The sequence below is a fragment of the Corvus brachyrhynchos genome, unplaced genomic scaffold (assembly GCF_000691975.1).
Source record: "Corvus brachyrhynchos isolate BGI_N302 unplaced genomic scaffold, ASM69197v1 scaffold351, whole genome shotgun sequence".
Lineage (NCBI taxonomy): Eukaryota > Metazoa > Chordata > Aves > Passeriformes > Corvidae > Corvus > Corvus brachyrhynchos.
In genome coordinates, this window is record NW_008236203.1 from 90,241 (window position 1) to 112,165 (window position 21,925).

General features: G+C 55.0%; 1 protein-coding gene across 6 annotated transcripts; it reads right to left on the reverse strand.

Annotated features, from left to right (window-relative positions):
- Positions 1-39: 39 nt before the first annotated feature.
- On the reverse strand, positions 40-21,919 carry PHKA1 (phosphorylase kinase regulatory subunit alpha 1). 6 transcript variants are annotated; one of them, XR_001864303.1, is made up of 34 exons: positions 21,816-21,919; positions 21,554-21,712; positions 21,017-21,064; positions 20,313-20,481; positions 19,863-19,945; positions 19,607-19,687; positions 19,082-19,180; positions 18,821-18,967; positions 18,445-18,498; positions 16,440-16,562; positions 16,228-16,323; positions 15,385-15,492; positions 15,125-15,203; positions 14,560-14,694; positions 13,402-13,511; positions 12,619-12,763; positions 11,582-11,660; positions 10,998-11,173; positions 9,097-9,273; positions 8,627-8,721; positions 8,322-8,461; positions 8,043-8,199; positions 7,803-7,882; positions 7,525-7,603; positions 7,309-7,438; positions 6,832-6,933; positions 6,317-6,432; positions 5,981-6,019; positions 4,947-4,991; positions 4,531-4,701; positions 3,975-4,028; positions 3,637-3,837; positions 1,407-3,385; positions 40-1,208 (listed from the first exon to the last, which is right to left on the reverse strand). XR_001864303.1 is itself a non-coding variant. In XM_017741229.1 (33 exons), exons 1-33 carry the CDS (start codon positions 21,891-21,893, stop codon positions 3,212-3,214), a joined length of 3,633 nt encoding a protein of 1,210 aa, XP_017596718.1. In that variant the 5' UTR covers positions 21,894-21,919; the 3' UTR covers positions 40-3,211. The 6 variants fall into 6 exon arrangements, 5 of the variants coding, with proteins under 5 accessions (XP_017596718.1, XP_017596702.1, XP_017596712.1 ...); XM_017741229.1 differs by having other exon boundaries at positions 40-3,385; positions 11,094-11,173; XM_017741213.1 differs by having other exon boundaries at positions 40-3,385.
- Between the last annotated feature and the right edge of the window lie 6 nt (positions 21,920-21,925).

Below are 21,925 nucleotides of genomic sequence, written 5' to 3' on the forward strand. Positions count from 1 at the left end.
TTCTGCCCCCGCCCGGCCGCGTAAGAAAAGGCAGCCAACTCGTGTTAGAGACATTTTTACTGGGGCTTCCACGCAGCTCGAGGTGATGGTTATTCTCTAAAAATGTCATTAAAAAAGGTCCGTGGCCTGCACGCAGACCCCCACACGGCGCCCGCCCTGCTCAAGGAGCCGCACCTCAGGACGTGCCCGGGCCCCCCGACCCCCGGCAGCTCGGGATAGAGGGAGGCGCCGGGCAGGGGCTCGGGCCCTTCAAGGCTCCTCTGACGGGAGCAGGGGTCACACAGGGAGGGATTAGCTATGCTAGGAAAGATGTGTGCTAATATGCGTGTTAACGTCTTTGAAAGGGGTCTTAATGTTTCTACCCATTTCAAGCCACAGGTTTGTTATAGAACCCAGAGTTTGACTCCTGAAACAGACAAATGGGTCTACACAAGCTGGTTTCTGAACTTTGGGGGAAAATGACAGGTTCAAGGGGGGAATATGTTGTAGGTGACTGGGGAAGGCTGTACCTTCCTAGTACCTCAGCCAACAGGGAAGCGAAGAGGGCAACATGCAGCCGGGAGCTTAGGATAAGTGGAGGCTGTGCTCTCTGAAACCTCAAGAGAGAAAATCCTGCGGGCAGGTGTCCCAGTGGACTCTCTCCCTTTATTTGAATGAAGTTGCAGGACTCCTCTCTCTCCTTTATGGACACTGGCTTTTCATAGTGTGATTTTCCATATGGCCACATGTTCGGAAAAAAAAAACCACTTGGCTTTGAGGCCACACCAACCTGGACATCAGAAAACACAGGCACACACGGAAGAAAATATCTGGCTCTGGAGCTAGCCCTATCCACAGCGGAGTGGCCGATTTTTGCCTGGCAGCCACCTCTGCACTCACATACAGCCAGCCCAGGGAGCACCACAGGCAGCAAGGGCAGAGCACGGTGCTGGCACACGGCATGGGCACTGTCACCCTGCCAGCTCAAGTTCAGCTGCTGTCCCTCACCCTCTCAGAAGGAGCTCAGGCTGTGACATCCAACCAGCAGAAACCACATCTTCTGTGCTTGCTAGAGTGGACGTGGCCACTCAGACAGAGCTCCCATGAAAACACACAGCCATCCAGGCTGCTGGGTGCAGGGAGTGCCAGAGCCTTTCACTGGGAAGGATGGCAGTGGTGAGAACAGCCACGTTTGGTGCAGCCAAGATCTGCCCACCCTCGGGGCTCAGCTATGAGAGAACATAGAAAGGTTAAGGGGCATAAGGGAGTCTGAGAAAGACTGGTGGAACCAGGCTCTGCCCTCCCTGACAGGAACATGCCACCCCAAAATACACAGGTTCAAGGGGATCCTGTATCCTCCCTTGGCAGGTGAAGACAGTAACTTAAAAGAAAAGGAGGGGGTGGAGGCAAACCCCCTCCTTGCCCACCTTGCTTCCCCACATGCCTCTGTAGAGCAGGTACGAAGCTCTCACATGGAAGGCCAGGCAAAGGATGATATGGATGTTAGTCCATCTACACCATAGGTGTTGCCCTGGCTGTGACACCCACAGACCACGTCCACCTCCATGAGAAAGATGGGTTAGAGTTGCAGGTGACTCCTTTCTGAGGATCCAATATGCCACACAGACGGTCCTCTTAGGGGAAGTCTGCTGCCTCCCTGGGGCCGAGATTAAGCACTAGGAAACTTCCCAGCCGGGTTCAGCTTCAGACTGTTACCCACTACTGCTCTTCCAGGCGGGTGGCAATGAAGCTGCAGCACATAGTCCAAGGGCAATCAAAAGAGACTTCAGGGCCTGGGGATGGTTAGTAAGGGATTCTGGAACACAGGTTCTTTCCTCTGTCCTTCCAGTTGTGGGCAGTGACGTTGAAAGAGATGGACTCAGTCTTCTGAATACATGGCTTGGTGGCTGATGTCACTGCCACAATTTCAGATTTTTTAATAGTTTTTTAACAAGGCATGCTGGTTTTAGATGAGATCAACCTTTCCCAAAGGGGAAAGGTTGCTCAGAGCTTTGCTCACTGACAGCTGTAAACCAGCCTTGGAAGGGGACATGGATGGTATCAGGCTGGCCTGTGACAAGCTGTGGGACATTGCAAGGTCAGAGGGTTCAAGTGAGGGGTCTTGGCCTGTTGCTCGATGTGCTGAGTATACTGGAGCACACGTGAAGTCTTAGGGAGGGAAAGCCAAAAGGGAACCCCACTTCCTCCACCATTTTGTGGAGTGTGTGCCTGATCCTCATCAGTCCAACCACACCATCCTGAGTGGGGGCTGAGCTGCAGGATAGATCAGAGCAGGGATCCACTGTGTCCCCACCCCTCTCTGTGCCAGGCTGTGGGAGATGGCACAGAGGCCAGAGATGAGCATTAAAAGCATGGCTCTGATTGCACAGGTAATACCAAGCAGCCAGCTCAGAGCTGCTTCACAGAGCACATGAGAGCTCAAGAACCTGTGACTTGGCCACTAGCACCCCTGCCCGGGATAGAGCAGATGGCACAGAGGGGCTGCCACTGGCATGTCCCAGCCAGCCAGAAGCCTTGTACTACAGCTTGGAGGTAAACGGGATCCTGGCTACCACAACCTCCCCAGCTCCGCACACAGGACCCCCAGGGGGAGGGGAGGGGGGCGTGAGGGGCTGCCTGCTTCCAAGCAGCACAGCTGTGGCTGGGCTGGACCATATTGATTTTGAATGTACTGGGAGAAAGGCTTATGCACCATCCGCTATTCCTCTAGCAAAGCTTTTCCAATAGTAGCAGGAAGAACAAGTACACTAGTATAAATCCTGCAGATTTGCAATACAAAGCAGCGTGGAAGAGGTTAAAAACTGCAAACCTGCTGGAGGCAGGGAGAGTGTGAGCTGGTCAGAGAGCATTATAATGCTGAGCACACAGGTCTGGTCAGGGGAGCCCTTTCCAAGTCCTTCAGACAGAGGTCTTTTTGGGGGTGATGGCTCAGGAGGAGTCATGCAGACAGAACCTTCTAACACAAGCATGCTTCAAAGCTCAGCCTTTTCCTTGCTCCAAAGGCCACGCACAGGCACAGGTCAGTTTAGGACACATGCCTCCTGTGGAGCTCCTCATAGGGCCTCTCACCCACCAAGAGGCCAGGGCTGGGAGGAGAGATGGTGACAGAGGCTGCCTCGCAAACTAACCTAGTAACTAAACTAACCATCTTTACAAGCTGTAAGAAACAACCTTCCCAGAGCACCTGCAACCCAGTGAGGAACTGCAAGAGCTACTGCATGGAACAGCCATCTGTGGGCAGAAAGTCATACACGTACAAGGCCACCGACTTGGACAGGTAGGTCATGGTGCCAAACCGGCCGCTTGGTGCACTGTCATACAGCAGGCTGCAGATGCCTGTCGAAGGATCCCTCTCCAGCATGTGCTCATCAGCGCCCAGGGCTTTCTGGATTTTAGACAGGGAAGGAGAAAGGCATCATTAGGAAGAAAGGCAATCCCGTATCAGCTTCTATCCGAAGCACCCTTTGTTGCACTCAGAGTGTGACATGTTGATGGTGAGCAGTGGGAGGAAGACACTACAGCTTTGCTGTCCCCCATCAACACAATGGGGACAACAGGCAGGGCTCTCCAAGTGGGTGAGCCCTGCATAGCTGTGTGGAATGTAGCCAGCAGCCCTGGGTGAGGCCTGGCCCCTACCTGCTCCTCATAGAAGAGGTCATTGGCTATGTGCAAGATCTTTTCCACAGCTATGATGCCACCAATGGTGTGCACCTCCACATCCACCAGCATGGTGAGCACTAAGATAGCTTCCACCAGCAGCTGCCTGTATTCTGGCTGGGGCACACGGTTGAGGACAGACTCCACATGCACAGCAAACTTCATTTCCCCTGGGGTCATCTGTGAGGAGGGAGAAAGAAGTGTACCTAGAGCACTGTATCACCTGCTCAACTCCTGAGCTATGCTGGGCAATCACCCAGGGTAACCAGCACACAACAACCCATGTGCCCCACTCCCCATTCACATGAACCTCCTACCTCTCTGGTTGTTGAGGAGGGAAGAACAAAGCCCTCCACAGAGAGGCCATGGCACTGCAGAACAAGAAGGAGATCATAGTTATGGTTTGGATAACCATGCTAAGATATGCAGGTCCAGCCCACAAACTTGCTCCCACTTGAACACTGGTGCATGCTGCACCCCAGCTCCCCCTCCTGACTCCACATAGCATCACTCCTTTCCCATCCATTCAGTGTCAGCCAGAGCCCCCCTGCATGGGGCTCTGCTGCCTGGCTCACCATGCTGAGGATGGGCTGTGCCCAGAGCACCTTCAACTGTGGCTCTAGCCATGCCCCTGTCTGCCTGATGCATGAGCAGACCCCAGCTCCCCTATGCAAGATACATGCTGAGGTAAGTCCTACAAGACTACAAGTGCAGGTCTTCCACAGCTTTCCAAGGTCAGCTGCAGGCCTTGTAATGAAGCACAGATCTAAACATCAGGGACCAGCCCTGAGAGTCTAAGTCCCTGTGGCAAGGCTGGTGCCTGGGACCAGAGGCTCACATACATGGAGAGGCACCAGCTGATATCTAGCTCACCTTCTGCAGGACCTTCCAGACCTTCTGGTAGAAGCCCACAGGGACACGGTTAAGGGCCCCATCCAGCCGCCGCCTCCGCTGCCACTGCCCCTGCCGGCTGTCCTTACTGCCCTGGTCTTCCAGCATGCTTGAAAAGGAGCCCTTGCCCAGCAGCTCTGTGTGCCCAGCAGACTGGGCAAACAAAACAAGAACCACAGAGACTGCTGCAAAGTTAAATATCCCTCAGGAATGCAGCCTGCTGCTGCTCAAGAGTTTGTAGTTCTCCAGCCTCATTCCCAAGACAGAGCTGCCACCCCTGCCCCCAGCAAAGCCCACCTTACAGCCCCAGCTCCCTGCAGCACCCCCCAAAGCACAGCTCCTTCCTGCAGCCACAAACAGGACAGACCCCATGCGTGCAGCCAACAAACACAGGTTACCAGAGAGGACTTGAGGTCGGTGTCCCCGGACTGCAAACTGAGGGGCTGAAAGAGAAAGGGAGAGATGAAAATCAGACCATGCCAGAGCAGGGCAGTGGTCACAGCAAATAGCACCAGCATCACAGGTCAGGGTCAGGTCACAGGGCAGTTATCCCAGGGCCAGGGTGAGCTGGAGATGGAGTTTTGAAAGGAAAGCTGCAGAGGGCTGCACATGCCAGGGCCGCAGAAGCAGTGGGTTTGTGCTGGCCTGCACACAGGAATAGGACTGCTACTGCTCTGCTGGCTGCTGGTACAGGCAAGGATTTAGTCTCAAGCAGACAGGAGGACCAGTAGCAAGGTCACTGCCCAGAGACAGCCCTCTGTGATGTCAGGTTTCACACTGCAGCAAGTTGGCCCTAAACCTGCTGCATCAGCCTGGCCCCTGCAAGCTCTGTCTCTTGGACAAGAAGACACCTTCTAGAGCTCAGGACTCCTCCTGGACACATGCCAGGCACAAGAGGAGGTCCTTGCCATTTGCAGCTGACCAGAAACCTCCTTCCTCAGAGAAGAAATACCTGGGGAGGCTGCAGGCAGGATCCAGTGAACTGTCCAGCAGAGTCACTACTGGTCATGGCACTGGAAGCATCATGCCATCCTGCTCAGCAGATTTTGTGGGTATAATGGAATGTATTTGAGCACAGCGGCTCCGGAGCACAGCTCCCAGCTGGCTGTAATGGCAGTATGCCCACAGCTCAGGGAAGCCTTTTACCTTCCTAGTCCAAACACAACAGGTCCCACTCAAAGGGGAGCTCCTGAAGGTTGTGGGCAGTGGTCAGCCCTGGGCTGCCACAGCATGTTAAGCCATGCTGACCTCTTCCAGGGAGCCAGCCTCCGTCCCCAACCTGAATACAGCAGCCTTGAGCCTGCTTAGAGGGGAAGCCAACTCATTGCTGCAGCAGCTGAGGGAAGCTCATTGACTTGAGCATGCAGGGAAGCTGCCCTGGTGCATGGCATGAGGGGCAAAAGCTGAGGCTGCAGGACCAGGAGGGCTTCACCTTACTCCCAGGCAGAGACTGCCAACGTTTATCCAATTGCTGCAAGAGAAGAAGGAAATCAAGGTTCTGCTGTTGGAAGATGCCCACCAAGACACTAGCCACACCTGGGACACCACATGGTCCTCCCCACCACTGCACCTTCTCAAGCACCCCTGTGCTCCCCCTGAACTGCTAGAGCAACCCCCACCCACTACCAGGTTCACCTCAATTTTCCCCCGAGGGCAGGACTAGAGACAAAATTAGCTCCTGGAAGCATCTGTGTCTCCCACTCTTCCAGCTGTTCTGCCTGGTCTGTAGCTGGTTTTCACCCACAAGACCTGTTGTAAGTGGCTTCACCTGTTTGATTTCACTTTTCAGCCTGATGAGGCCAGTGTGCTCAGGCCTGGTGGTCCCGACAGCTTCCATGTCACAGATGGAGACAGCAGTGGTGAGCGACGAGTCCACTGAACGCACTGGAGAAGAAGAGAGGTCTAGAGTGGGCAACATCACTCAAGGCATGGCCATCCCTCATCGCTGTCCAGGCACTGGTACCTTTGCACGCCCTTGCCCCCTAACATGATAGCATCAGAGAGCCATGAGCGCAGAACAGAACTGCTTCAATTCAGACCCAACCAGGTCAAGTGCCAAACTAAGCAAAGCTCAAATAGCCATGAGATTCGGGCTTGACCCCAGAAATCACTCAGCACTATCTTTATGAAGAGCAGAGCTTCCTGCTGGACCCCTCCAGTACTGAAGCATCTGTGCTGAACATGGGGGAGAACAGGGACACCCCTCACAGGTAGGAACATGTAGATCTGGCCATGCTCTGCACTCAAGCTTTGCCCCGAGATGCTCTCTGCTGCAAGACTCACCACTCCTTTCCACCCCAAACTCCTTGCCAGAGAGGATGTGGTAGAGAAGGCTCTTCATGTCTGATGGGCTGAGATTCATCAGGTTCTCTGTGGCTTCTCCAGCTGGAGAGAAGAGAACTGTGATTTTGTAGCCTGCCTCACAGTCCTCCTAGGACATTTCTACCCTGCATGCCATTCTGTGAGCAGGGGGAGCGCTGGTACAGGAGCTCATCTGGCAAGGACATACACTAGCTCCAGGTGTTGCCTGCAACATGAGATCTTCCCCATGCCAGCCCGACACATGCTGGGATGGAGACTGCAGTGCAATCACTTGCTTGTGCTGCTCAAGAACAGGTCCAGCTGCAGACACTGGCACTTCCATGCAGGGTCTTGTCCTAGCCTGAGCTGCCCACTTTTAACAGTACTTTTTTCCGGCCGACAGAGCCCAAAGCATCACAACACCTACCCCAGCTACAGTGCTGTCCCTGCCGCATGTACCTGAACAATGCAGGGAGTGTGCCAGCTCTGTTGCCATCACCTGGATGATGAGCCCGATGCGGATGCGGAACATCTCAGCAAACAGTGCAGGCTGTGTGCGTATGTACATGGCCAAGTACACCATGATCTCCTGGAGGGGCAGAGGCAGATCACCCCATTGCTGCTCACCAGGGCAGACACCCAGCTGTGGGGTCCCCTGACAACCTGGCCCCTCACCTGGGTGAGGATGGACACACTGAGGTTCTTCTCACTGGCTTCATCAATAAGGCGAACAAGTTCCTCATAGGGGATTGGGCTGGGGTGTGAACAAACAGCAGAGCAGGTGAGAGGCAGCAGAGCAAACCCTGCATACTCCCAGTCTGTACAGTCCCAAGAGGAGAGATACAGGCTGGGGACAGCCTCCCAGGGCCACTCCTGCCCATGGACCACAGAGCAGCAGGCTCACATCCAGACACAGCCCAGCATCCTTGGGGAGGGAGAGGTGCCATACTCACGTGGAGATTGTCTTCTCACGTGGCTCTGGGGGCAGCCCGACCGTCAAGTGTTTCTGGTGAGACAGGAGGTCAGTGCAGGCCTGGGGACAGAAAGGCAGCCACTGTCAACAGCTGAGGATATGGGGGCTCAGCACAAGGCAGAGGGACACAGACCTGACACAGTCATGGTTCACCTGCTCACTCTGCTGCCTCCTCCCTGACAGACCTCAGCCTGCTAGAGGCTGGCTGTAAAGCTGTTACCTCATCCAGAGCTTCAACCTTCTTCTTGAGGATGCCAGAGATGTAGCGGATCAGGGCCCACTGGCGTGTCTCCCCCACCCGCACATACAGCTCAGTAAGGAGCTCCTTGACAGTGGGGCCAGGCTCACTATCAAGCCCCGTGTGCCACTCAGGTCCCCTGCGAAGGAGGTGCTGGGTTATATTCATCAGCTTGCCTGTCACAGCTCCCTGGCAGGCCCTGTGGGCTGTGCCAAACCCCTCTATGCATAGTGAGCCCTCAGGATACAGAGCTCATCCTACTTGAGGATGTGGAGCATGTAAAGGATGTCTGCTTGCTCCTGCAGCGTGGGGCAGATGCGCAGCTGGTCCACCAGTGCCTTGCAGTCCACGTTGCCATCCTCATCACGGGGCAAGTTCATCTCTGCATAGAGTGCATGGCTCTGGGGGAAGGGAGACCCGTGCTGCTGATGAGCACCACCAGCACCCTGCACCAAAGGACCCATGCATATTCCCCCTCATCAAACAACAAGCCTTCCCCTTGCAGTCATGCAAGGACACTGGCTCTAGCTGAAAGGATAGCTCAGTCTGGGAGAGACAGAGCTCACCTTGCCATCCAAGTCATGCTGGTGGGGTGAACTCAGCAGCTTGACCGACTGCTGGGATGCCTGGAAGATCCTGCTGGGGACATACATCCCAACATCTAAAAAAAACCAAAGGTTGGCAGAGACATGTCCAGCCCCAATTACCACGACTGTGCCCCAAACTACCTCAGACACTCTGACACTGCTCCCCCAGCAGTCCTTGCAGAGAAGCTGGCTATGGGAGAAGCAGCTCCTGTCTACCCATTCAGACGAACACTGCAGGGAGCTGCCATCCTTTATTGAGTTTCCATGGGGCTGCACAGGCACCAACTCCATGGCCAGGACTAACATGACGGACATATTGTGCCTTTGCCCAGGTAAAGGCTTAGTTCCTCTGCAATCCACAGGAACCCCAGCATCATACAGCTGTGAAAGCTCCCAAAGCACTTCAACCTCACCCCTGGGAAGGTGTGGAGGGTGCTGGAGTTACTCACTCTGGACATGCAGGTCCTTGGCCTTGGATGCCAGGGACATGAGGTCGCGGGTGGTGTGGACAGCAGCCCTGAAGCGGCTCAGCCCTCCCCGCTGGGTGGTGGGAGGAAGGTTTGACTGGGGAGTCGTGTGCTGCAGCAGGTGATCCAAGTACTGAGTAACCTCATCGTAGGTGTCCTCTGGAAGGGAAGGCAGCAGAGCAGGGGTTCAGCCACTTTGAGTCGTGGCACCCAAAAGCCCAGAGAGCTCCCAGCTGTGCCTCAGCAGGGACAAAGCTTTGCTGGCTGCATGAAGTGACAATGTAGGGCCAGTGCTGGCAGCCAGGTGGACTAACGGACAGTGCCAGCAGCCAGGCACACAAAGCACCCCGTTCCTGCATGACTTCTGTCTGGGACACTGCCTGCCCCAAACTGGAGCTCCCTCTGAGTCCCCCCTTGACAAAGGAAGCAATAGGGCTGCAGCACGTTTCTGATCCAAGCCCGAGCAAGGATAGGAGTGTGCCACTCAAACCCTGTGGGAAAACCCTCACACTCCATCCCTCCAGGGAAGAAGTGGGGAGGTACAGCCAGGGGCAGCCTGTCCAAGCAGAGACCACTTACAAGCACCCCAGCACAGCAAGGGCATCTTCCAAGTAGGACTGCAGCAAGGGAGCAAGGCAAGGTGGGTTTTGCAACAGTTATTTCTAAGTAGGAATTACAGGAAGAGTTATGGTTTTTGCCTTGCTCTTTGCCCAGCTTCAAGCAGCTCCCAACACCACATCAGGAGCACCAGAGGCACCACGTGCTAACAGCAGCATGGAAGAGGGTGCTCAAAGGCCAGGTCTCTGCTCAGTCAGGAGGTAAAAGTGAGGGGGTGCCCCTGGGGGGGGGAATTGCTCCAGATAAAACACAGATCTGTCAATGCACTTACAGTGGGCCAGGGCAAAGCTATGCTGCTCTCCAGCTGGCAAACTCGGAGGTGTGTTGGCCCCAGGAGGTGAGCTGCAGACTGCACCTGAAGCAGCATGGCATCCCCTTTCCACCCCTTGAGAGAATGCCTCATGCCAGTGCCTGAAGGCTAGGCTGGAAAAATCTTCTAAGCACCACCCTTGAGAACATTCACCTGCCTGGGTGCAGCATCTGACCATGGGAAACCTTAAAATGTAGCATCTTTGAGATGCTGTTGAAAGGCCAGGCGGATCCTCTCACTGGAGCTGGGAGGCAAAGCAGACACCTTGGACAAACCCTGATGCAGCCTGTAAGGAGGCTGCAGGCGAAGTGAGAGAAGGGCAAGAAAAATGAACAGAGTCCCAGCAGTGCAGACACTGGCTGCAGGAGCTGCAGAGGTAAAACAGATAGTGGGAAGGCTGATAATTATCAGTGCTAGGTCACATAGGAGATGTCCCCAGGCCTGCTTGCATGGGGGACAGCAAAACTTGTATCCTGCCATGGTCCCAGCACAAGGTGGGGTCCCTCATGCTGTGATGGGCTAAGGCATTCTCAGGTACTCTCTACACAGCAGTAAGGCTTCAATTTGGCACTCACTGGAGCAGCTCTGCCCAGGGGAGGGGCAAAGGCTTTGAGAAAAAAACAGATTAATTAGGGACATGGTGGCTCTTCCCCACCACCTTGGTCACTGTGCTATCACCTTCTGCACCGCCATTTCTGCATCAAAGACCCTCAGCCACAACTCTCAAGCGGAAGCAGGCTGCCAACCCTTTATCTCTTCTCCACACAGCAGCTTATGAAGGTCAGAGCCGCTTATTCCAGACAAGGTTGACAGAGGGTCAGATGAGAACAGGGTGAGAACCCAAGCACATGAAGAACACAGCAGTGGATGCTGGCAGGGAGGTTGGGTGTTATGGGTGTAAGGGTGAGTTAGGCATTTGCCAGCCCAAAGCAGTGACTGGCCTGTTCTCCCTTACCATCCTCTGCTACCTGCAAGCCATGCAGCCACTCCTCGGTGTCTAGCTTCTCAAAGCTGTCACTGCTGAGCCTGTAACTCTTGGCAAAGACCTTACCCTCTGGCCCAGGGTCCATAAAACTGAGGTGCGTTCGGCATGACGTTGTCAGGAACTCCGACAATTTACCGGTCTGAATTCTGGGCAAGAGACAGGGAGGTCACATGGAGAGGAAAGGGGAGGTGATACCCTTGGCTTCACAGGCCTTTTGATGGGGAGAGACACGTTCACCAGGAGCATACACACACCGGTGTCTACGTTAGCTGTCTGCAACTCTCTCAGCTACGGGTGGGCATGGAAGGGCTGCCCAAAAGCTATCAGAGGAATCCTGCAGCCATGGGTTTGAGGACATGAAGAGCTATCTCCTCTCTTTCATCTCCTCTGTTTGGATCATAGCCCCAGGGCACACTGATAGCCTAGCACACCCCAGTGTATCCTCCCCAGCTTGCTCCCCCACAGCCTATGCTCTGCCTAGCAGGTATCCTCATAACCAGGCTCTTGGAGGCCACCAACCCTCTCCCTCCTGCACTGCAGGAAGCTGCACTCACCTTGCGCCACCGAAATACCCATCCTGCAGCTTCTGCAGCATCGCCAGCACCGTGGGGTGCACACTGCTGCTGGTTTCATCTGTGTAGAAGAGGCACAGGCAGTCAGGCTCTCACGCTCAAACTTGCTCCCAGCAAGTAAGCCAGGACCAGGTGGGCATTCAGACACCCAAAGCACCATGGCCAGACCCTTACTCTGGGGTACATGGTCAGACTGTGGTACCAAGAGCACCACCCAAAAAGGGAAATTCTGGGCTGTCCAGGCTGGATTCAAGGAAAACCAGGCCAGGATGCCCTCCAGGCTTCACCATGGGCTGAAGCTGACAGTACCAGACAGCAGCACCTAACAGCCCCCTGCTCTGTCTCTGCCTTTCACATGAGGCAGCAGATGAGTGGACTGCTGTTGAGGGCAAGAGGCACCACAGCAAAAGGCATGCTTGAGAAATTAAGGGGATTTCAAATACACAAGGAAAGACAGAAAGGCCTTAAAGCAGAACAAAGTCACCCCCCTGCACCAGGCTCACAGGGAAGCCGTGAGCTGCTGCAGGCAAGCCAGTTCGGCTCTGTGCCTTTGCTCCTGGTTTACTGTTTTCCCCTCTCTGTTGACTAGGAAAGCCTTTAGCAGGTGCTCAGTCTTAGGGAAGAGTGAAGATGCAGAAAGAGCATCAAGAACACTTGTATACACAAATTGCTTTTTTTGGTCTTGCTCCGAAAAGGCCTTCCCACAAGCCTATTTGTCTGGAGCCTCAATTGTATTCAATTCAATTAGTGCCAGCAAACAGCCCTTGAGCTGCAGGCATTAGTGCCTGACAGGCAACCTTGTGAGATGCCAGACCAGCTGCCCTGCCCTGCCTTGTGAGATGCCAGACCACTCAGCGTGGCTCCTCAGAGCAGTAAACTCTTCACAGGACACTACCAGCTACTCCACCCTCACCAGGTCCCTGTTACTGAGATGGTCACACATCTCCCCACTCCCTCCTGCAGAGCTATTTCCCAGGGCTGCTCTAGTCAAATGCCTTGTGACGCTGGAGTATCTATACCGAGCATGGTGTGGGAGATGGGGAAGGTGATGGTTGGTTGCCCAGTCATCCTCCAGCGGCTGCAGAGGTATGAGAGGTCCGTCCTCAGCATCTCCACAATCATCTTGTTGTCAAGAGCCAGGTAGAACTGCTGCTGGTCTATGAACTGTGAGGACAGCAGGAGACGTGATGGGCCCTTCATGCAGTCACCAGGTTCTTATAGTGCCACCCATGTCTTCCCACAGGCACATGGTCAAGCTGGCCACGCTTGCCCTGAGGGCAGCTCCTTTGCACTGATGGCTCATCCCACCTTACTTGGCAGGTGCTAGTACAGCCTAGCAAGGAACCCTCAACCCCCAGGGCAGCTACTGGCCACTAACAAATATGAGGAGGTAACTAACGCCACAGCTCAGCAGCAGCAGCATCCAGGCCCCACACAGCCAGTCCATGTTGTGCCTCTTCCAAGCAAACATGCTCTCCCCATAGTGCTAGGCTTGCAACACTGCTTGTCCCCTGGACACTGCTTGTCCTCTGGCCTGCCATCAGCCTCCTCCTGGTGTCCTTGTCAGCGTGAGCAGAGATTTTCTTCCAATACTGATCATTAGAAGGCTCAACCTTGCAATATCCACACAGCCAGGACCACTAACTGTGCTGCCTCATGCCACAGAGTTGGACTACTCCACAGTCCCAGGCTCTTCCAAGAGTGCTGGGTCACACCTTAGAATAACCCAGCCACTGAAGAAACATCCTGCCCAGTTTCATAACACAGAATAGCTGGGAATGAGCCTGTGCAATGTCACCCACCTGTGGGGTAAAGGTAAAGATGCTCTTCCTGATTTTGTAGAGCTTGGAGGTCCCAAGGACACCCATATGCCGGTAGGGCCGTCCAGTAAGGCACATCTGCTTGTTGCGGCCTGGGAGGGCAGGAAGAGGAGTTTTTAGTACAAGCCTCCTCATGAAAGGGGCCGCAGCAGCAAGTAGTGCCAGGACTCTTGCTACAAACCAGCAGGGAAGTGCTGGTTTGTGGTTGGGATACCCCAGAACCCTGTGTCAAGCTGGTACAGCTCGAAGGGACAGTAATTCTCTGTCCCCAGACCTGCCCAGAGGGGTAGAGACATGCTGAAACAGCGATACACAGCCTTTCCTGACTTCTGCAATGTCACACCTCCTGGTCTTTGGGTATGTCAGAAGCTGGAGCAGGGCTAGAGGTGCCCCTCTGCATAGGGCTGGCCCCCCCAAGTTGACAGCTCTATCAGCATTCCAGTTGCTCCTGGATTACTCCCAAAGCCCAGGATGGTGCAGCAACAGCATCACTCCTTGCTCATCAGCTCTGGCAGCTACCAGGCTGCTCCCCCTGCCCATGTCACACTTGGCCTTTTGGTGGCCTAAATTAGCCGCCAAATTAAATCACAGCAGATCAGATGTCTCCTTTGGCCCACACTAAATCTCTGGCTCCTGCACAACAAACTCCATGCCCGAGGGGTTGCAGCATCAAGGAGCAAGCAAGCATGCAGAGGTGAGCACATCCTCCCGTCACACTCAGCCCTGCCCACCCCCCAGCAACAGCCATACTGCCTGAGCTTCAGGCTCTTTTTGACAGGGACGGCCCAGGGACTTCCTGGGGTCTGGCTGGCCTCCCCCACCCAGATCTGAATACAGGAACAGAAGACAACTCCTGCCCACACCAGGTTCAACCCAAAGGGATCAGAGTCTCTGTCTGTCCCTGGGGTGACTGTGCAACTGCAAGCCAAAGCTCTATCCCTGTCAGAATCATGCTGAACAGCACTGCCTGCCACCTTGTTCCCCTTGGGCATGAGTGGCTTTATCAGGCCTAGAAATGGGCAGCAGGATCCTCATCAGCCAGGCAGAGAGCAGGACACGAGTGTCTATGAGCAGGAGTGCCAGGGGTGGGAGAGACCCTTCTGCACTCCTTTTGCTGCAGGAGCAGGGAGTGCAGCTCACCCAGCCGGGCATAGATGTGACTGAGGATGCGAGCAGGCTGCACTCTGATGGGGTAGACGTCCGCCACAGTCTCCACATCAATGCCCTCCTTCTGCAGGATTGCCTTGATTCCCTCTGTTTCGGCCAGGATACACACTGCGGATGGAAAACAGAGGCACAAGGGTGTGATAGCACTGCCCCATGCCTTTGGGGACACATACAAGGCACCACCCCATAGAGAGGAAGCTGTCTGGGGTCCCTTGGGAACCAGCTCCCACTGCACAAGTCTGCCTTGCCCCTCCTAACACTCTATACACACAAGTTTTCCCCACCAAGTGGCAGGAAGACAGTTTTCAACCTCTCTGCAGGGGAGGCTGCAGCACGTGATAGTTCTGTGGGTCAACACAGAATGAAATGGAAGGCCTTGCAACCCATCTTCCACCCACCTGGCCAGAGCTGAGACTGGGCTGTATTGGCAGCAACCCAGTAAGCAGAGCCATCCCAGAGCCACCTCTGCGAATTCTGCACAGCAAGAGTCCCCCCACCTGCCAGGCTTAGGGGTTTGGGACTGGTTCCTTTCCCTCACCTTGGACCACCACATCAGGTTTAGGGACAGTCGCGAAACGGCGGTTGAGGGGATCTATTTCACCAGGAGCTAGAAACCCCTGGGGGAAAAAAGGTATAAAGAGATTAACATTTTATGGGCAGGATAGAACGGGTGATGCCTATGGACAACCCACCTTTAAGAGGTCCTGGGGGACTTCCCCGTGGTGAGTGGCAGCATTTGCACCTTCACAGCTCAAGACCTGGTCGCACAGCCCTCCCCAGCACTCAGGGTGACCCTACCTCAGCCATCAGACAACCCAGGATGTAGAGGGACTGTCCCCACATGTGTGGCAGCTTGCCCATGGGTATCCTGTCCACAGTGTGTGGGTTCCTGTATTCCTCATCCACCTGGAAGACAAGCCAGGAGGTCAAGAAGGGATCCACAGACACAGGATGCTGAAGGAAGCATTCTCACTGCATCTTGAAGTCCAGCAGTTCAAGGTTTAAAACAAGGCCCCACAACAGCATTTGTCACAGAGGGTCCGAAAGAGCCTGGTTACACGCCTCCTCTCTTCCTATGACTGCCCCCGGCATCCGTGTCAGACAACAGATCAGCTGCTCAGACTATCCCACTAGAACGACTGACATGCCCCAGGAGCTCCCAGAGATGCTTTCTGATACTGGTGAGGAGCTTATCTCCCCTGGATGACCTGGGCATCAGGAGGCCAGTGCTCTTACCCCAGTCCCACACAAATCCCCTCACCACTGAACAGGAGCTCAGCACCACCTACTCAGCCCAGGTCTGCTTGTCCTGAGCTCTTGGAGCACTCAGCCTCCAAGCAAGCAGACTATCAGCAAATAACTCTTGCGTATGGGAGTAAGAAATGCTTTGGGGGAAAAAAACCAATTTTTATCCAACATGGTTTCATAACAGCTCCAAGCCATCCTTTTCATACATGAGGTTTCCATGCATTACATTTGCCCCTTCACTAACAATTTGGCATAATAAGCACTTAAAACTTAATAGAGACCAGGAGTTTCAGCAGTTGGACTTTCATGATCCTTGTGGGTCCCTTCCAACTCAGAATATCCTGTGATTCTGTAAGACGCTCCTGCTTCCCACCATAGCACAAGATCACTCACCTTATCTGGTGGGACACTGTACAGCTCTGGCAGCAGGTGTACCCCATTCTTCCCCTTGATGAGAACCCCCTCAAGGGCTTCCCGGTACTCCTGCACCTGAGAAGAGAGGAGAGGGAATCTGACACCGATCACGGCTCCCTGCATCCTTCCCCTGCACACTTCTCCTGCCAGGGACTTTTTTTCACCAGCCCAGTAGGTCCTGCCTCTCTTACCTGCTCCATGTTTCCACTGAAAATCCCATCAATCATCAAGTATGCCCAGAAGAGAGGCCACTCACACTCAATGTTCTCAAACAGCTTCAGCTCTGCAGGTTCATAGTAGAGGCGTCTGGGGTCCTGTAAGTGACATCAAAGGAGGTGGTACATAACAGGATCCTCTCAAACTGACAGGGCTTCTCCTCCTCCTGAGACCCCGGCCTCAAATGTCCTCCCAGCCCTCCTCTGTAGATGGCCAAGACAAAGCTGAAACGCAGTTTCAACTGCAGCCTCTGTTTCCTCCATTGGACTACCTGCTCCTGAGACTCCTGCATTGATGATGGAGAGACTTACCCTTCCTGGGGTGTACCTGGTCCCCAGGAGAGCACCCCAGAGCCCCCAGAACACCCCAGATGTTGTGCTGTTTTACAGCAACAACATGACATCCCCTGTGCCATGCTGGGTCCCCTTTGCCTTGCCTGCTCTGCCTGAGCCCCTCAGCATCTGTCTCCTCCAGCATCATCAAGCTGGCCCAGCCAGTTGAGAGGGCTTGGGCGGGTCACACAGGGCCAGAGAAGTCCCTCCAGGGCCCTCCTGCCATGTGGTGACACTGTGAGCCTGACACAAGGGAAGCTGTCAGGATGAAGAGCTGCCTGCACAGAGTCCTCCCACCTCAGGTCTGTGTGGTGTAGTGCCCTTTCCTCGGCCCTCCCTGCTAACTGCTCTGTCTGCTGCAGAGAAGGGAGAGCGCTGGCCTTAGCAGACTATTCAGGCAGAGAGGACAGAAGATGCAGATGTCTTCTACCTGCACTCCAGCCATAAGCTTCCAAAATCCCACCTGACTCCAGCTAGCTGAATGCCTCTGAAGGCACCGCTGCCCTTTCCATGACTCACAGCTCCCCAGAAGTAAGTAATCCACAACTCTGCATGCTGCCAAAGCTCACAAGCACTGGCAACACTGGACTGGGGATGCTCCTGCTTCTCTCTCGCTCTGGAGCGGGGCAGCCACACACGCTGCCTATTATGGGCAGGTTTTCAGAAGCACAGCTGGTGATGACTTAAGAGCCTCTGAGTATCATTTCCTAGTTCAGTGGTTATCAAATGAGACTGTTGCTTATAAAATTTTCCTGTTTTCTCTCCCCAAAGCAGCAAACTCTCCACTTGCTCCCAGGGCCATTCTGGCAGTACCCAAGCTGACAGCTGGTCTAGGAGAGACAGAAGCAGCTTTGTGACCTCCAGAGCTGTGTGGATGCTAAAAAGCTGGTAGAGAGCTTCTTGCAGCTTCTCACAAGCTTCTCACAGCTTTCCTGTGAGAAGCTTCTGTTCTCACGCAGTCTCTCATGAGAAAGCAGTTAGAGAAAAGTAAACTCTTTGCAGCTGCATTATTGTTATGAGAACTGCATATTGTTTTGGGTACATGGAAAAATAATATTTACAGATGGGTGTTATACCGCTCAACCTATCACCTTTAGAGGTGGTGGGTGAATAGGCCAATCATGTAATTTCTTTATTGCGAACCACACTATAAAAGATGAGCTTTCCATTAAATGTGGTCTTAGCTCTGGCTTTGACCATGCTTCTCTGACCTGAACTCATGTCGTTTTCTGCCATCCCTGTGCGCAACAGCGACAGAGCTGCCGTAGATGAGGCCACTGGGTTACGGCTCTGCACAGTCACCTCCCCAGATCTCCAGCCCTCGCTCAGGTGCAGCCCTGGGAGAGCCCACCTGAGCAGGGCTCCCATGCTGTTCCACCTTCTCCCAGCCTAAGAAAGACACACCACTGGGTTCCAGGATGCAGGCAGAGCCAGCCTCTGGCCGTCTGCTATGGGTGTGGGTAAGACATACCACCTCTGCAATGAGCTCTGGCATTTTGGGAAGCCTTGCCCAGATCCATGACACTGCCTAGGGCTACTCAGGGCTCTTGTATTCCCAAGGGTCCCCAACACAGCCTTTGTGCTGCATCCAGGTGGGCTGCTGCTTGGCAGTCAAGTTCTGCCAGGCAGCAGGGCTGAGGACACACACCTCTTTGGGAGTCCTGTATCCATCCCGGAGGAAGCGGCAGCAGCCATAGCGCCCCTGGAAGGGAGAGAAAGATTTGCTGAGCAGGAGGCACAGTGTGAGATATCTTGTACCTTGAATGCAGAAGCAGGGGCACGGTGTTTCCTTCGGCCAAACATCCCCTCCCTTGCTCACCCAGCGCTCAGGTACCACAATCACAGCCCGGGGCCGCAGCACACAGGGCTGCTTCTTTGCACACCCCTGCCACAGGTCATGCAGACTGGGAGAGGATATGCCCCAGCAACCCACCACTGTACATGTCTTTGGAAAGAAAAGGGCTACAACAGTTTGGACTGCAGCTGTCTCCTGGGAACAGTGAGACAAGGGCAGAGATGCTCACCTGCAGCTTGGTGATAATCTCCTGCTTGGTGATTTCCACCAGCTCACTGTCCTCCACAGCAAATGCCGGGTAGGAGATGACAGAGAGCACACTGGCATCCACCTCCTTGGATGTGGAGGCCCTGGGCAGCATTGAGTGGAGGATGGACTGGGCAAAGGGGAAGGAAAGGTTGTTAGGCTGTCAGGCCAGGCATCATTCACACCACAAACCCAGCAGATCACAGTTCCTCTTGCAACAGCATAGCGCCTGCGTGGGTCTCACCTGGCAGTGCTGCACCTCATCCGACAGCACCCGTATCACTGACTGTGGGCCTCCCTTGGCTCCAAAGAGATCCAGCTCATCCAGTGCCTCCAGGGCAGCCTGCAAGCACGGTGAGACCCAAAGAAGCATGTCCTTCACCACGCTGCTCATCTGAAAGAGCTCTCACTCCATGCTAGTTGCTGTGTGTAAAGCACTGCCCAAATTTAAAAGAATTTGAATCCTGTTGTGGCTGCAGAACATCTCTGGTTGAAATGGGACCACAGCTCCAGACATCAAAAGGGCCTGGGACATTTCTGCCACACACCCCCGATGAACTTTTCACTCCCAGTTCAGGCAAAACTCAGGCTAGAAGGGCACAGTTTTATCCCAGTGTACAAGAAGAAGAGTCTTGCTCCCCAGGATCCTATCACTGCATGGGGCATTGAGACTCAGCAGTTCAACATGCCCAGCCTGTCCTGTCAAAAAGCATCTCAGGGCCACTGGTGCTCCTCACTCCCCCCCAGCCAGCATTTCTTCCCAGCTCACCTTGGCCATGCCGACAGAACTGGCATTCAACTCGGTGATGCCCTGGTTCGTCTTGTCCCCACGCTCCCATATGCCAAAGTCCTGTGAACCAGGCACTGTTTCAGAACACACCCAGCAAGCCTTTGAATCCCACCCATCCATGGTGCTTCCAGAAGGTGCTGGTGTGGCTCAGGGGGAACCCACAGCTGTTCCTAGACACCAGTGCAGTATCTCTACCACTGGAGCACACCCCCCTTCCCCAGCACATGCTACGCACCGCAGTTTTGTAGGCAGCTTCAATGTAGAACACGAGGTTCTGGATAAAGTTGACTTCATCCAAGCTGTGAATTATGTGGAGGCCTGAAGCACAGGGAAGAATTCACATTAGCCACTCCAAGCCCACAAGAGTACCCAGGATGGGGCTGCAGGAACCCAGGGAGGACTCCTCCCCACTGCATGCCTGCCCAATGGGAGCCACGTCCTAGCTGACCCCATCGCCACTCCCACCTCTTATGGCAGCACTAAGGCTTCAGACAAACAGGGGCTTTTGGAGAGATCGACATCAAGGGGCCCAAACCCACCTCAGGTACTGTGAGCACAAGAAAATAGTGGGGATCAGGGAAGCCATTGCAGCAGCTTGGCACCCAGGAAGCTGCACCCAAACTGAGACTCTCGTGAACCTGAAGACCAGCATGCTCAAAGCTGTAATGGCAGCCCCCAGCATTACCTGAGGCCGTCATTTGTGCAAGCATGAGGAGGTAGAGGGAAGTAGCATCCATCTGTAGGTGACCCCATTCGTGGTCTCCTACCACAGTGGCACAGGTGTGGGTGTTATACTTGGCATGCAGGCAGTCCCTGGTGCTCTGACTGTACTTGAAGGCCTCTACTTTGTCCACCTTGAGAAGGGCAAAGAGACGCAGGCATTCATTGAACCCTGTCTCCAGACAGCTCCCGAACCAAGGGCTGCTCCATGCCATGAGTGGAGAATATGGAGTTGTGCCTGGCAGGGCAGAAATTCCACAACCCCTGGGCTGAGCCCCTCCGTGCACCAAGGCAATGAGTGCAGGCTCACATGCCACTGCAGCACAGGACTGCAGCAGTGGAGGGCCCACTGCCACAGCTGCACCATGCAGAGGGAAAAGGGTTACCCCAAACGCCCTCAGGGAGGAGAACTGCAGAGTCCTAGCGCCTGTCAGGCCAAGAGACAGGGAGCAGCTGGCAAAGGCTCCACTGGCCACCAGCCCACAGCTCTGGAACTTCAATCACACCCAGGACAGATGCCCACTCAGAATTTATTTCAAGACTTGCTGGAAGGGGCCTTCCCTCTGCTCATCAGGGAAGGCTGGGGAGGGCTGGCACAGCTAGGACTCTGTGGCATAGCTGGGCTTTAGGGAGACCACTTGACACTCAGAGCTGCTCCCCAGCCCCTACCTGTCTCATCATGCACTGGAGCAGCCCCCGCATCAGCTTCACCACGCTCTGCAGGAACAAGGAAAACAGGTTTGTTAATCTCTATAGGAGAAGCCCTGACTCAGGATCAGCTGGCTGCTGACCTTTGTGGGGCTCAGCGTCTGTAATCAGAGCCCCCGCTTACATTTTCACAGCCCCTGGGCAACAGCAGAGGGAAGATTTCTTGGTCTGCCAGCAAGGCCAGGCTGCCATGCTGTGCAGCGGGACAGAGGACATGGCTGCAGGACATGGCTCCCCAGCCCTTGAGAGAAGGGCTGTGGCCCCAGATCATCCCAGAGCCAGAGGTCTAGACCCTCTGGTTGGGCTCCAGTGTGGTCTGGGAAGAGCAGGCTCTGACATCCATTCCTACTGCCTCCTGGGTCGGGGGACACCCGTGTCCTTGCCCTCACTGCACTGCCTTTGGGCCCCTGGCCCAGCTGTGCCAAAGGCTGACCAGACCGGGGTGACAGCAGTCCCCGGGTGACACCAGCCCCGCCTCCGGCTCCTGCTCCCTCCTACCTGCTCCAGCTCGTAGGCCTTAGCCTTGTCCTCGTCGCGGTCGGCATTCTTGCGGTAGGCCAGGCCAAGACCCCAGACCGCCAGGATGCTGTACACGTTGTCCCGGACCCAGGCGTCCTGGTGGTCGGCGCTGGCGGGGAGCAGCCCCGTCACCGCGTCCTGCGGAAGGGACACACCGTTCCCACGGAACTGCCTGGCCCAGCGGCCAACGGGGCGCGCCGGGGCCGCGGGTCTGCTCCCCATTCCCGGGCAGGGTCCGCACCTGGTGGCGAAGGATGGTCTGCTGCACCAGGCGCCCGTAGCTGTCCAGACGCACGCCCGAGTTGCTCCGGCTCCTCATGACGGTGGCAGCAGGACCGGGACCGGGACTAG